This window comes from Dipodomys spectabilis, unplaced genomic scaffold (genome assembly GCF_019054845.1).
Source record: "Dipodomys spectabilis isolate Male_0828 unplaced genomic scaffold, ASM1905484v1 ptg000095l, whole genome shotgun sequence".
Lineage (NCBI taxonomy): Eukaryota > Metazoa > Chordata > Mammalia > Rodentia > Heteromyidae > Dipodomys > Dipodomys spectabilis.
Window position 1 is genome coordinate 48782410 of NW_024870772.1, and position 16154 is coordinate 48798563.

General features: G+C 36.8%; 1 protein-coding gene across 2 annotated transcripts in view; it reads left to right on the forward strand.

The window, feature by feature from the left end:
• Nucleotides 1–16154, forward strand: part of Rsrc1 (arginine and serine rich coiled-coil 1) — a 257164-nt gene that overhangs the window by 119301 nt on the left and 121709 nt on the right. For both annotated transcript variants that reach the window (XM_042685598.1, XM_042685599.1), the window contains exon 5: nt 9418–9454. In XM_042685598.1, the coding sequence (XP_042541532.1) occupies nt 9418–9454 (37 nt within the window). The remainder of the gene's footprint in view (nt 1–9417; nt 9455–16154) is intronic.

Below are 16154 nucleotides of genomic sequence, written 5' to 3' on the forward strand. Positions count from 1 at the left end.
AAGTTAGTTATGTTTATATAGTAGTAATGGAATATACTGGTTTATTCCCTCTTTAAGAAATTACTTAACCCTAATCCCCCAAGTGCAATAAAAAAATCAAATAACACTCATAAATTATTTGTAAATCTAATGATCAATTATCTTATACCCCAGTTTTATTTATAAGAAGAATCACCCAAATGACCAACAATAAGAGATAAGTTAATTCATTGTGTACCTATGACCAGAATAGTATAGAAACATTTAAAATGTTACAAGTATTTACACTTACACTTAGAAGCTGTTTATAATATATAATTAAGTAATGAAAATACTTAAGCACATAACAAGGCAACAATCTCATTTGTAGAAGAACAATAATTGTATCTGTGTGTTGTTAAGGATGGAGGGGAAGCGGAGAACATCCTGGAGCCATTACAGTGCACTGGCTGCTGGGATTGCAGGTGACTTTTATTTTCTTCTTCATTAGAACCAGATGTGATTTTGGATTTCTCTACAATAAGCTCTTATTATTTGCAAGGCCACTGCCTGCCCGCATGGCCCCAAGTGCACATTAGGGAAGGTGCCCCTTCCTGTGCAGCTAGCGCTCCGGGGTGCACTTGACGGCCAGAGAATACAGCTTTTAGCCTTCATTGCCTCCTCAGCTTTTGTCTTCTTCCACAGTGAAAGGTACAGATAGCTGTATATCACAGACCCCAAAACACATGTAATACCATTATCTTAAATTAAAGAGCTAAGGTTATTTGACCTTTGCATGTGTCTTCGATGGGCAGGCCACTCTCCAAAGGAGCGCGCTCTCTCGCTCAGAGATGCTTCCCCCCCTCTTTCTCTTCCTCTCTCCCTCCCACCCTCTCCCTTTCACTCTCCCTTTCCCTTTCCCTCTTCTTCTCCCCCTCCCCCACCCCCGCCCCTTCTCTCACATCATGCTTCCTTCTGTTTACTTTTCTCCCCAGGTATTATCAGTCCGTCCTTCAGGGTTCTGCTCACATCACCCACTTCTTTGAGGTCTTTCCCAAGCACTCTAATGAGTTGGGAAGCTTCTCCTTTTCTTAACTTCCCTTAAACTGTGTCAGGAACATAGATTAAAGGGTGGTTATGGTATATGATTGCATCTTACCTGCTGACTGAACATTACTGCCTCCTTAGAATGGTGTGTTGAGAAGGAGATTGAATTGTACGCACCTGGCCTCCGTAAGAAAGAAGGTCATTGACTAGAAATGTTTGTGTTGCATGTTGGAAATAGAAGGTTAGGAAGCACACGTCACATGCATTTTCCTTGTGAGGTAGCACAGTAACTGTTTTATCCTTGGTTTGGTAGTATGACTTTAACCATGGAAGGCATGCACATGATACACGAGCACCTGCTCTTTTTGTTGATGACATTTATGTTGTTATACATATGATTTCTTAGAAGTGATCAGGGACTGAGGCATAAAGCTTCTAAATAAATAATATTACTGTGCACATGTGCATTTTATATAGAATTGGAACATGTATTAGTGATAACTATATTTAATCTTTCTCTTATTAAGGACTTGATTAGGGAAATGACATTTTTATGCTCCTTTAATTTGTTATATGCATTACAGTTTCCAAATAGTCTCCAGTGCAACACTAGAATTTTGGCTTTCTCTGTGAAATAGGCTGGATCTGTATTTATTTTTATTAGTTTCTATTTCTCATCAAAAAGGTTCACTGGGTTTTCCTGTATCCCTAACCCATTGCAACAATGAGATGTATAAGACGCTATGTCCAAAAACAAACTTTACAATTTAGGCAGGGGTGGGGATGGGGGGGGAAATGTAGTTGTGGAAATGGGAGGGAAGGGATGGTAGGGGAAAAACAAAGGAGGAGGCAACAATACTTGATAAGAAATGTTGGGAGGAGAGGGGGGTCGAGGCCAGGGGAGATGGGAAGGGATGGTAAGGGGAAACAAAGGAAGAGGCAACAATGCTTGATAAGAAGTGCACTCATAAAAATAAAAAAAAATAAAAAAAAAAAAAGAAGTGCACTCATTACCTTGCCCATGTAATTGTAACCCTTCTGTACGGTATTTTCACAATTAAAAAAAAAGAAATGTACTCATTTCCTTGCACATGTGATTGTAACCTCTCTGTGCAGTATTTTCACAATAAAAAAACTCATTAAAAAAAAGAATCTAAAAAAAAAAACCAAAACAAAAAAGGTTCGCTTTTCTTTAAAATGTATTTTACTTATTAAGGTTGTTTGTAGTTAGCACTTTTATAAGTAGAGCCATAATAGATTCTAGCTTCATATAGTAAGGAATGATTAGAAAAATGTTTATTTTTTATTGTGCAGAACATGTAATTAAATTCTTTTTTGTTTGTTTGTTTTTGTCGGTCATGGGGCTTGAACTCTGGGCCTGGGTGTTGTCCCTCAGCTCTTCAGCTCAAGGGTAGCGCTCTACCAATTGAGCCACAGCACCACTCCTGGTTTTCTGGTGGTTTTTGGAGATAAAAGTCTCATGGAGTTTCCTGCCCAGGCTGCTTTGAACCACAATCTCAGTCTCCTGAATAGCTAGGATTACGGACATGAGCCACCAACACCTGGCTAAATTCTTTTCTTGTAAGCTAATTTCCTGACAGGTATGGGTAGAAATATTGAGAATAAAGGAGATGTCATTATTGGAAGGAAGAGAATTGAAAAACCAAAACAATTATTAATTGTGGTTTCTTGACCAGTCTCCCTTAGAACAAGTAACAAACCTGAATGATCATTTAGGTCTGATATTGTCATATTGAATAAAAATTGATTATGAACTTCATCATACTCATGTTTTCTGGATGTAGAGCATCCAGAAAATATTGTTCTTGCCTACTATAGCATGATTGGTGCCTGACTGACAGGTGCCTTCTAGTGTATGTAGAGCGACCCTGGCCTTGTCCTGCTGAGTTTCAAAACGTCTGCACTGCACATGTAGAGACACTGCATTTCCTGCTTCAGAGCCTTGCGTTATGCCAGCATTACTATCTGTGCTGCCTCAACTACAAATTGGATGAACAACCCATGACACTTTTTCAATATTATTACATTAAACCAAGTGGATTTTGATTGATAACCTAATATTCAACTAATGCAGAACATCAATCATGGCAAGTATATTAATTATTTAATATTGCAGTCTAATTCAGAAATCGATGTGCTGCATGAGGGGAAGGGAAACTCATGGTTCCCAGAAGATTTAAGACAGGGAATGATTAAAAAAAAGACCTGCTGTACTCCTGTGTGTTAGTTCGATACAAATCTTTATTCATTTGCCAATAATCTCTTCCCATTTTCCACTTCAGGACCATTTTATCAGTTTTGAGACCTATAATTGAATTAAGTCTGCTTTCAGCACAGGGCAAAAGGAGCTGCACAAATATTGATGAAGTCGTGACAGGGACGGCTTGAGAGGCCGGCCACAGCAGAGGACAGCTTTTATTCCATTTGTTGCAAAAGAGACTTCGGTCAGTGTCCTAGACCTAACATCTCCATAGCTAAAAATTTGTTATGACTTTTAGAATCTTTAAAGAATTTTGTCTTAAAACTGACCCCAAACCCCTCTTTTTGTACTTCAGTAAAACCATCATAAGATCATTTCTATCACACTGTCCAATTTAGAAGGGACTTCCTAAGGCAAGTGTTCCATCATCCTACCCACATTTGCGGTCTGGACTGCAGGAGAGTTGGATGATCATCCAAACTCATTGGAATATTTTGTGGTAGTGCTTAAATTCAAATTTAAGTGGTGTTCTACTTATTCAACCGAGATTATAAAGAATGGCATTGTATGTTGTATTTTTGAACTCATGATATTTTTTCTATTGTTTTGGAATAGTGTATGTTTGTATGCATGTGTGTGTATGTATAATTTGTATGTATGTGTGTATATATAATTTGAAGGAGGAAGGGGACATAAATCTATTATTATTATTTTGTCAATTGTGGGGCTTGAACTCGGGGCCTGGGTGCTGTCCCTGGGCTCTTTTGCTCAAGGCTAGTGCTTTATCATTTTGAGTCACAGCTCCACTTCTTGTTTTTGAGTGGTTAATTGGAGATAAGAGTTTCATGGGGTCCTTTTTTCTGCCTGGACTGGCTTCGAACCATGATCCTTAGATTTTAGCCTCTTCAGTAGCTAGGATTACAGGCATGAGCCACTGGCACCCAGCCATCTACGTAAAGTTGCCACTTCAGTTTCCTTTTGGCCCATATTTGTGTGATTATGTTTTTTTCTTCCACTCCTTTTTTTGGGAAGCCTTTCTTACTCATTTTGTAGTATGTATCATTTTTAATTTAAAATTTGACTCTCCTGTAGCCTTTAAATCTCAGGTGTTCTGAAGGGAACTGCATTTACTTTTCTTTTTACCTGTGATGGATTAAGTTAAAATAATCACTAAATTCTAGCCAATCCTTTTTTTGGGGGGGAGGGGGAGGTCCAGTCGCTGGCCTGAACTCTGGGCCCAGGCACTGTCCCTCAGCTCTTTAGCCCAAGGCTAGCACTCTACCACTTGAGCCACAGCGCCACTTCTGGCTTTTTTTTTCTTTTCTGCTTATGTGGTGCTGAAGAATCGAACCCAGGGCCTGATGCATGCAACGCAAGTGCTCTACAACTGAGCCACCTTCCCAGCCCCAGTCCTTTTTTAAAATCTTGTTTCTTCCTGAATTTATTTATTTTGCCACTGGATTATATATTTTAAGACGTGTTTTCTATAATGTCTCTGTGTGGTGAATTTTCCATGTCTTTGTATGCTGAGAATTTATTTATTTTTTCCTTCTATTCAAGTGAAAGTTTATTAAATGTATATAAATTGTAGATCAATGTTTCCCCCTGCTTTTTGTCTTGTGAATTACTGCTCCATTGTCTTGTAACTAACACTAATATTGAGAAGTCTGTTACCAACATTTCCCCTCCTTTAGGAAAGGGTCTCATTTAAGACTTTTCTCTTAATCCATTAACAATCTTAAATGTTGTTATAACAATATGTTTTACTACAAATTTTCTTTACTGATCCTTGTCCTTCCAATTTAAAAAATTGAGTACTTCTTCAAATATTTATTCTCTTTCATTTTATCTTTCCTCTCTTTCTTGAGTTCCAATTACACAATTCCTATTTTGAATTTTCTTTCTTATTCTATCTTCTTACCCTTTCCTTCTGCCTACTGAGATAGTTCTCCTCAAGTTTTCCAACTTATTAACTCATTCTCTGTATGTATTACACTTTCATCCATCCTGAATTTTTTACTTCAAACTATTATTATTATTTTGAGTCAGCCTCTCACTGTAAAGCCCAGAATGGCCTTGATCTTGCCTTCCTCCTGCTTCAGACCTCTAAGTGATGGAATTACATGTGCCACCATGACCAGATTATTTTGATTACTCATAATCACATTATTTAGCCTTTATTTTTATTTTTTGTCAGTCATGGGGCTTGAACTCTGGGCCTAGGCACTGTCCCTCAGCTCTTCAGCTCAAGGCCAGCGCTCTACCACTTGAGCCACAGTGCCACTTCCCGTTTTCTGGTGGTTAATTGGAGATAAGAGTCTCAAGGACTTTCCTGCCTGGGCTGGCTTTGAACTGTGATCCTCACATTTCAGGCTTCTGAGTAGCTAGGATTATAGGCATGAACCACTGGTGCCTGGCTATTGAGCCTTTTTATAAGTTCATTTTCATATTACATTTAAAATTTCTTCTCCTTGAAGATATACTTGGATTATATTCTTATTCCATCCTGGACTCTGGACTTGGGTCCTGTCCCTGAGCTCTTTTGCTCAAGGCTAGTGCTCTACCACTTGAGCCACAGCCCCACTTCCTCAAATATATTTTTTTTATAGATGAGGTTCTTGTATTTGCTGTTTTCTGTTATTGTGCTGACACACCTTGTGTTTCCCGTGAACTTGTTGGCATTCGGGCTGAGTCAAGCCACTTGAACCTAAGGGCAGGATGAGCCTAGGCTCTGACTGAAGCGCCAGCCAACTTAAGAACTAGAATGGAGGCACATGTCTGAAACCTCAAGAATTCAGGAGTCTGAGCCAGTTGAAGGTAGCAGAGAGACTTATCTCAAACAGAATAAAAATGAAAGTGTGGAGGGTGTGGTTCATGTGGTAGAACCTTTGCTCTAGTCAGGCCTCAACCACGTCTCCCATTGTGTCCTCTGATTCTTTTCAAATCCAGTAAGAGACAGCAAAGGGAGCCACATGCTTGCCTTGAACGTGTCTACCCGTGTACCATGTCCACATGCCTCCTGACAGAGCTCTCCCAGGCCACTGCTCCTGGCTTGCTCCCTGGGGGTCGTGTTAGGGTGGAGGCAGTAGGGATGCTGCTCAAAACCTCTCAGACCTGGGCTTATTGCTATGACTCTGAGCCCAACCTTGTCTTATAATAGTCAGGTCAGGTGCGTATTACTTTTTAAATATGATTTCACAGTTGGTGCTAGAATATAAAAATTGGAAAAGATGCCGTGTATCCCTTCAAAGGCTGTTCGTTTTACAGGTACTAGAGAAACGTAAGAAGACATTCTAATGATTCATGATAAATTCTGTGATGGGTCATTCCCAGAGTTATGGGAATATATGGGAAGAATGCATTGCTTTGTTGGGGAAAGATTTAGGCTGAGTCCTCAGGATGTTTGTTTGTTGGCTGGGTGAGGCTGTGAGAGGAGGCTGAGGGTGGAGTCGTATCTCAGGTTGACAGCGTAGTCCAGAGGTGAGGTTAGTGTGTCACGGTTCTCACCTCCATGTCCATGTGATGAGTGTATAAGGGTGGTGTGGAACTTGTGTTCACATTTCAGAAAGGCTTGGAAGTACTGTGGAGAAGGCATTGACCTGGCAAGGTAGGGGCCACTGAGATCCACAAGAGGCTGTGAGGCTGAACCTGCCCTGAGGGAGGCTGGCCAGCCATTGCTCTGTGGTTCATTCCATTTCCTTATGTTTGGTAGAAAAGAAGCGTGTAAGGAATAATGCATAGTTTTCTCTCAGCATGAGGTATTTAGAAAACACATATTGTCTAAAAGCTCTTAAGAAGCACTTAGAAGCACAGCAAAGCAATATCTTAAATTTTTATTTTAAAGGACAGTTTCATATCTGTAGAAATGCAGAAAGCTCAAAAACCCAGGAGATTTTTCTCTTAAATTTTACCAAATTGAACTGACAGCAGACTACCCTGAAAACAGCCTATTTGCAGTCTTCATTAGTCCTACTTTGTGTAGACAGTCACCTGTCTCTCTCAGAATTGTTAATGTGCTTCAGCCCATGGTGACATTCTGTGTCATAGAATTTACATACACTCACTGTCTTCCTAAAATCTGAAGTACTCCGATGAAGAGTGTCCAGCACTGATGGTATCAGGTAATGAACTATGAATTTGTCCTTTAATCTGAATACTTTCATTTTATATGACAATTTATTTTCTAATAACCATTATGTGACAGTTGAGTCATGGAGGAAAGTAAAGAGTATGTATGGTAGAGTTCAAGCTCCAAGATAGACTGCCAACTCAAACTGCACAACAATGTGTCCTCTAGCTACTGTTTGGAATTTACAAAACACAGAATAGGGCGAAAACAAACAAACCCCCACACACTGAGCCAAATGTTTGCATAGAATATATATGTGTATATATATATATTTTTTTTTTTTTGGGGGGGGGGGGTCTGGTCATGGGGACTGAACTCTGGGCCTGGGTGCTGACCCTCTTCAGCTCAAGGCTAGCACTCTACCACTTGAGCCACAGTGCCATTTCTGGCTTTTTTTTTTTCTGCTTATGTGGTGCTGAGGAATCGAACCCAGGGCCTCATGCATGCAAGGCAAGCGCTCTACCACTGAGCCACATTCCCAGCCCCAGAATATCTTTAAAAGAATAAACAAAGAGTCAGCATCTATGATTGAAAAGTGGGAGTCAGTAATGAGAGGAAGAGAAGGCTTAACTAATTATGTATGTGTATGTATGCTTGTGTTATAGAAGCACAGTGTCTTATATAGGTGTTTCACTGTATTTTAGTCCTTTGTTTACATTTTAAGTTGCACAAGTAATTTTCTGAGGATGTTCCTTTGAAAATGTCATGATTGATTAGAATTTCAGCCTATTAAAATTCAATTTATAATGGTTTATTTATATAAGTAATAGCCTTCTCTCATATCCTATAGTTTCTTTTTTCATTTATCATTAGCACTGTGATGATATCAGAGATTAGAGAATGAGTTACAGAAACCTTGACACTTGTAAACATGGGCTATCCAGTTCAGTTCGGATTGCCAGAAGCAGTACGTGGGAAAGGAGAGCCATTGCAGTTGAGTGCCAGCCAGCCAGCAAAGGAGGTCTCACCCCGAGCCGTGAAAACCCAGGCTGAGAGCTGCCATACAGCTTCAGGCATCAAAGTTGAAGGCATTTGGAAAGGTAGAATAGAGTGACAAAGGAAGCAGATAATTATATTCTCCGCTAAGAAAAATATGAGACAGAAATAGAAAAAAAGTTGAGACCATTCTGAGAAACAGAAGAAACATGGGAAAACATTAAACATCATAAATATAATTACATTGTTGTTACTTTCTGCAGTGTCATAGATATAATTTCATGTTATGAAAGAAAAGACCTGTAGTTACATTGGATCTAAAATATTGCTTGGGCAGAGATAAAAGTCAAACCTAAACTAGTATAGGTTGAAATCATAAAAAAAAAAAAAAAAAATCCCATCATTTGCCATATGTCATCAAATGTAGATTTAAATTAGCTTTGCTACTTGGACAGATTATCTTTGCTATTTGTTTTTTCTGTTTCCTTGCCTTTTTTTTCTTTGTAGTTAAAAGCACAAAATTAAATATTTAAACTCTATTTAGTTTCTTAATATTATAACAATCTTAGGTCCTGAATTGTAGTAAGCACTAAACAAATAAGATTAATATCAAGAAATAATTCATTAGTATATTTAGCTGTATACTCACATATTCTTCATGTCTATGTTCTTTATATAAAAATACAACCATTGGTGGGTGGATATTTGATGAAGCAAATAAAGTAAAATGATAATTTTAGAAATCTAGTAGTGGAGAGAATGTGTAAGTTTGAATGTTTTTGTAATACGTGTTGAAAATAATCATACCTCTAGTGAAAAAAACTGATGTAAAAATAAAATTACATGAATAGCAAAATAATAATGTGATTACTTCTTTTGCTTCTTGTTAACGAAAGATTTGAAATACTTTTTGCATTAGCAAAATACCAATTTTAAAGGTAACATTATTTTACATAAATTATTCCCATCCAATGGAAATTGTTTTATTCTTAGAAATGGTTATACGTATTCATAAAGATAGATGAAGAATTGTAAGGGTTTATGAAACATTTTTTAGGTAAACATAAATTAGAGCAGACAAGGGTTTAGCAGACAACTGTTTAGAACTTTTATTCTTCTGTTTTAGGGAATCTGGAAACATCAAAGCTGGATTAGAACATCTGGTAAGTTCTAATTTTCTCTTGAACATTTGCATCATCTTTGATATCTGCATTCTAAATGAATGCTTTTGAATGGGCTTTGAATACCTTGTATTGAAAAAGTCAACCATTTCCCAAAGGGTCAGCTTACCGTTTATTATGTGAAGGCACTTACATTTTCATTTATCTTATCATTTCAAGGGAATTTAAATTTTTTTAAATTACCTTTTTTTTTGATGTAGAGATAAAATAAAATGAATGACAATCCTTGGATTGATGATTGCTTTAATTATGAGCAAAAATTGTTTGGTGTAGAATTTTTGGCTTATCTTGATCTGACAAAAACAAGCTTGTGTTTTAAGAAAAACACAATCAAATATTGCATGCATAAATATGGTATGTTTTAGCAATTTAACAGCTTTGAAAGAAGTGCACAGCTTTGTTTTTCCTGAAGTATTTGCTTTATGAATAATGCATTGGTTTAAACTATATGCAGTTTTAGAATAGAAAATAATTGAGATGCACAATTTTTGGTTTAGGTAAACTTTTTAAGAACTGATGAAGTTCGAGCTGATTTATTTTAAAATCTGTTTTAGCTAAAAATTAATGAAAAAATTGGGAAAACCATACTGTCATAACAGGTATGAAATCACTGAGCCCACTGTATCAAGTGTTCATTGCAACATTAAGTTGTTCATTTAAACAGAGCATTATAAAGTCATGCTCTGGTTTCTGGTCAAATCCAAATGTTGAATAATTAATGGTTGAGATTCTTTTGTGAAAACAGTCTAAGTACTTTTTAAATGCAAGGCTTCATTCCTATATTATACTGTCGTTTTGTTAACTATTATGTGAGTTTGATCTGCTTTCACAAAATCAAAACAGTCACAAAAGACAGTTTCATTTTGACTGACAGGAAGGCAAACTAAAGAACCTTAGATTTTCTAAAAATTTATAGCTGTATTTAGAAAATTAGAATCTAAAAAACTAGTTTGAAATCTTAAGCCATTTGAGGATTAGAAATGTTTCTTATTCTCATCATCAAAAAATGCTTTCCAAATGTATTTATCACTTGATGGTAACCCACAGACATAGGTGCCTATGTCATGGGTCCATAGTCATCTGAAGCATGGCATTCCAGAATTAATTGGTAGTTTATATCAAGTAACTAAAGCTGCCAGAATGCCAAAACAAACTATTACTTCTTAAATTACTATTATGTTTTTTTAAATATTTACTTTGTGTTTCTCAGTAAATAAAAATGAATTCTATTTTTAAGTTAAATTTCATAATTTCTGTGTGTGTTAATGCATTTCATTTAACTTTTTCAAAAGTATTAACATCGTTTGACCTGTGAACAGTGAACTATTAATTTCCTTCCTTTTTTTCTTCCTTCCCTCCTCTTCTTCAGAAATGCTGTTAAGAATTAGTAGTATATTGAAGGGGTAACATTGATCAAGATCACTAGAATACATAACTACTTTGTTAAAAGGTAAAAAAAAATCAGTAAATGCACTACAATTTTTTTAAACATTGATATATTCTTCATAACCTAAGCATGGGGTGAATGCACTTTGCTTTGTCTAGCATACAGCTCCTGAGTTTATGTCTCTACCTTTCCCCTGATCAGGTATTTAGAATCCTTCTAGCACATGTAACCTTTGGATTGGCTGAATAGCCAAGTGCAATTAGAGACTTAGATTATAATAGCTTGCTTTTGCAGTTATATGCTATAAAATTAAAATGAGAAGAACATCCCCACATTTGGAATTAATCTCTTATTTTTGTAGCCTTCAGTCTTTTTCTTATCCATTTAACTTATTCAAATTATCATAAAACTTAGCATTAAGAGAGGATAAAAGCCAAGAAAGGGGGGAGAGAAAGAGGGGGGGAAGGAGAAGGATTGGGATTGGGGGGGGAGGGGGGATGCTGGGAAGGGATGTGAAGGGTAAACAAAGGAGGAGGCTGCAATGCTTGGTAAGAAATGTACGCATTATCCTGCCCATGTAATTGTAACCCCTCTGTACAGTATGTTCACAAATAAAATAAAATTAAATTTAAAAAAAAAGCCAAGAAAAATTAAGTACAGCTGTAATACTTACCATCAAGAAACATGTAATTGTCTTTGTATTGCATGTTTCTGGTCCTCTCTTGGCACATAGTTATATGGAACCCTGAAAGGAGAAGGCAGATATATGGATAAGAGAATGGGGTGGACAGATTTCCTCTGAAACCTCTTCCGTGGTTGATTTTCTTAAGTCTTTAAAATCACACAGAGCTTTGATACACCTATTTTTCTATCATTCTTTGTTTTCTATTTCCCAACCTGGAAATTATGTAGCATACCATAATGCCCATTGCCCCCTCCTCCCTCTTAATCAAGCTCATAAACTCCATGCCAGTTAGAAGTCCTGGGCAGAGCCTTTGAAGGCTGTTAAACCAATATCTGTTCATTCTTACCTGGTGATTGCAAAATGGAGACTTTTGAATCCTACTGTTCCCTCTGTATTAGCAGAAATCATTGTTTTATAAAGAAGAACCAGCCCTTTTTGTTTTGTGTATGTTATTAGGAGCATGGATTCGGAGAATTCTATTAGCAAGGATTCATAGAGTTCTCTTAGATGGGTTATTGTCCATTTCTTTCCTAAACACTCAAATTGCCACATTTGTCCTCATAGTTTTTGTTCTAGATAGCTTTGAAGGTTGTTTTGATAATGCTTCTGCCCTGCCCTGTTCTCTGTCCCCCGGCCCCCCCCCCCACCCCCAACTTCAGTCCTTCTAATCCATCAAGGTGTTCTATCTTAGCTTCCATTGTCTGTGTTCCAGTTTGTAACCTGCCATCACTTCAGTGACTCTTAATTGATTTTAGAGGACATGGAAATCAAGATCTAAATGTGCTTCTTGTTTCTCTGACTACATTACCATTGGGCACTTGCAATCCAGATTATTCAAGTAATACATTAGATTGGTGGATGAATATGTACATAGATACATATGTACATATTTTACTTTTTGAGAAAGTATTTTGTTGTATAGCCTGGAAACGCCTGGACATTGCCATGTAGTCTGGCCTCAAACTTAGGATCTTGCTACCTCTACCACCTAAGTACTAGGAGTATAACATTACTCATAGTAATATCAATTCCAGTCTAAGCCAAAGAGTTCTGCTATGCAGACTTGCATTTTCCTTCCAGAGAACCCTGGCTGCTTATGTTATCAGGACTTGCATTTATTTAATTTATATGCAATTGCTACTTGCATACCTGACAAACAAACCTACTATTTGAAACTTATTTGTAGTTCTTCCCTAGCCAGTCCATTATAGTTGTTTCTCATTAGAAATATAGTTCTACTCCTTTGACTACATTTAGTCAAAAACCATGCCATTGACCTATTCTTATTGATGTAGTATGTGTTACTTCCTTTCTAGATTTTTTTTCCTTTACCTTCAAAGGTAGTTGGATTTACTGGCTTCTATCTGTCCTCCATATTTTAAAATAAATTAAGCATTTATGGGGTAATGTGTTCAGATGTATTCCTATTCCTCATTATTGTTTTGTTTTGGTTGAACAATTTTTATTAAAACCTACAAAAATTAAAGAAGTTCAAATGGTGAATGTGGGTACTTTAACAGAAATTCTCACCTGCCTATACTATTATTACCAGAAATCAGCAAACCTAACCCCAACAAAATGGAAACTCTCAGGTAATTGCTACAAGTGAATGTAAATGTAATTATTTCATCATAACCTTCCTTTAATCATCTGTAAAAGGGAATTTATGTGGCATAACAAAAGGTGTGAAAGGCTTATGACAACACATTTTTCTTAAATGTGTCAAATTTATTTTTTAAAGGATTCAGAATACACTTGAAATGATTAAATGACTGAAACAGAATTTTTAAAAATTGCAAACCATTGTATCATCAGCTTAATCGCCATGCATGGTACTCAAAAATAGCATAGCTTTTTAATTAGATCAGTTAAGTAAAAATGAGGAATTAAATACTAATAAGGGTAAGTTTTATTTTCAAGGAATCAAGCAAAAAATACATGTATAAAACAAAACATTACTAATTTTGCTCACATGTCCTCGTTATTACTAACTATAGATGTTATAATACATTTCAAAATAAAATGCCCACAAAAGATAACATTAATAAGAAATACTCAAATCAAACTAGAAAAACATTAAGTAAGAAATATACTGGGTCAGTGATGTCTTCATTTAGAATTACTCAAACATTTGATTTTGAGACTCGTATCTCAGGTCCCTTCCAGGGCCCACAAAGAACCATCCCAATGCTCTGCTCTTGAGAGAATCTGTGATAATTAAATTGGGAGGAAAATACCTTGCAGTACTCATGGCCAATAAGGAAGAAAACTTTAATGTCTTGAGGAAAATGTAAATGAAACAAAAAATTACCAATTGAAAAGAGAAACATACCCAGAACACTGTCATAACCAGCTTGCTTGCTGGGTGTTGATTTATATTTTCTTAGGTAGAAATCTAACGTAAACAAAGTAACTGGTTTTATAAAAAAAATATCCGGAGTTGCTAGTAAAGCACAAAGAAATCTCTAGGGGAGTCCAGCGCCCTCCTGTGGGCCACCCCTTCATACCTTGCATAGGGTCTCCAGAATAATCTGGGGGTAGAAACTACACCCAAATGCCAGTTTCCCTAAGAAATAGTTACAAGACATGCTACAAGGTTGCAGGAATGAATGCTAAAAGGTAAAATAGATGCAGCTTTCCTTTATAGTACTACTAATACTTTGATGTCCCATCTAACAAAAAGAGCTGTACAATAGCTGGAGGTACTCACAAATACCATATTCACCTGAGAAAAATATGGTGTGTGCATTTTAAGAAACTGTTGTACAACATAGTGTATGAATGAAAGCCTCAAATATCATTAGATTTCCAAGATAATGTAACCCAAAGCCACACATTTCTAAGCACAATGTACACATAATGGATAATGCAAAATATCAGTGTTTTCAAATTGACTGTCTTGCTATTCCTATCCCTCACACATCATTCATTCTGCATAGCTGACCTGTTTTGGAGCAGAATGGACCTCTTTTGGAGCAGGGTTGCATAGAGTTTTCATAACCCACATGCCATCAAATCAGCTAATACAGCTGTCTGACATGTTCAGTTATTCAAAATCAATTTGTTTCAGGATACAAAATTAATGTTGATGTGTAGTTAATGAAAAAATAAGATGTCAAAATGATAAATATAAGTTAAGTATTATACCCAGATATATGATCTTCCCACTTATATAGTTCTGATCAATAAAACATCAACACATTCACTTAGATACTGATTTAATTCATGAATCAAGGCCATATTTTCTAAGTATTTAAAAGCTAGAGAAAAGAATTTAGGAACATGTGCTTGCTAAATAAGAACTGTGTTTATTTAGCTAGTGAATTCCTAGAATAATGATAGCAGTTAGGCCCATACATACTCAAAAATAGGTATGATAGGTTTTAAATGTAGTTGTGAAGGTTATAAAAAGTCTGATGCAGCTATTTCTCCCTCCCTTTCTACCTCTCTTCCTCTCAGAGCTCCCTCCTTCTCTCCCTTTCCCTTCCTCCCTTCCCATCAAGGATGCTTTCTCGTTAGTACAGGAACTTGGGTTGCTCTGATGGTGGTGGGTGGGAGCTGAACAGGAGAGCTGCCTGGTTCTTCAGCTACAGAGTACCTTCTTAGTTCTTCATTGCCTGTGTGTTGCTGTTCAGGCTTCCTCCAGCAGCATTGCCTCAGCCGCCCCTGCTGGCCTCGCTCAGGGAACAGCAGGTTATAGACCTGTTTTCAGTATTTTGGCTTTTTTGTGTCACACTTTCTTTGTTGTTGTTGATGGCTTTTGCTTATATATTAACCTTACCATAGTCACAGAAAGTAATCTTAGAATATTTTTGCCTCAGGAAGAGAAATTCGTAAGTCAAAATGGGAAATCTTAGGAACCATTTTTAGGTGGTTAGTACCTTTAGTAGGGTTCAAATCCAGAGCCTCACACGTGCTAAATGAATGCTACGCACATGTTCTACCTCTGAGCTCCTTCCCCGCCTCTGGGAACCACAGAAGTCGTTGTATAGGTTCCCACTGGAACCGTCAGCAGTGCTAAATGTAAATGCCTTACAAAGCTCATTGCCTAAATGTACTTTAACACAGAGAAAGGGAGTGAGATGAGGACTTTCTTTTTTAATTAGATTTTATAATGAACTGAAGGAAATAATGTTTTTACTTGATGAAGAATCACGTACAGATAAAAGGCCTTCTGGCAATGACCCCAGTATTTGCCTTTCAACACTTCTTTTTGAAAGAGTGATTATTAGTGGCCATGTTGCTCCTGCCTTTTTAGAACTAATGATGTTCAAAAGTTGTAGAAAATTGACTCTAAGTTCTTTCTTTATACCAATGGATTTTTCTCTGTGTTTATTTTTCCCATTTTACGTGTTAAAATTCTGGTTAATGTAGTGAGTAGTAATTTCTATTGAACTACAAATGAAAAAGTGTTTGCTTTCTAGAGAACTCAGAATGTGGCCCAGTGTACCAGTGACATTAGCATGTATTTTATTTTCACTATAATGAAAAACGTCAGGTAATAGAGAGCTTTGCCATTTGATTAAAACAGCTTTCCCCATTTTGTAAGCAAACTGTATAATGCTACTCTCATCTTGAGATCAGAAAATATTAGATGGAACTCTCTGAAA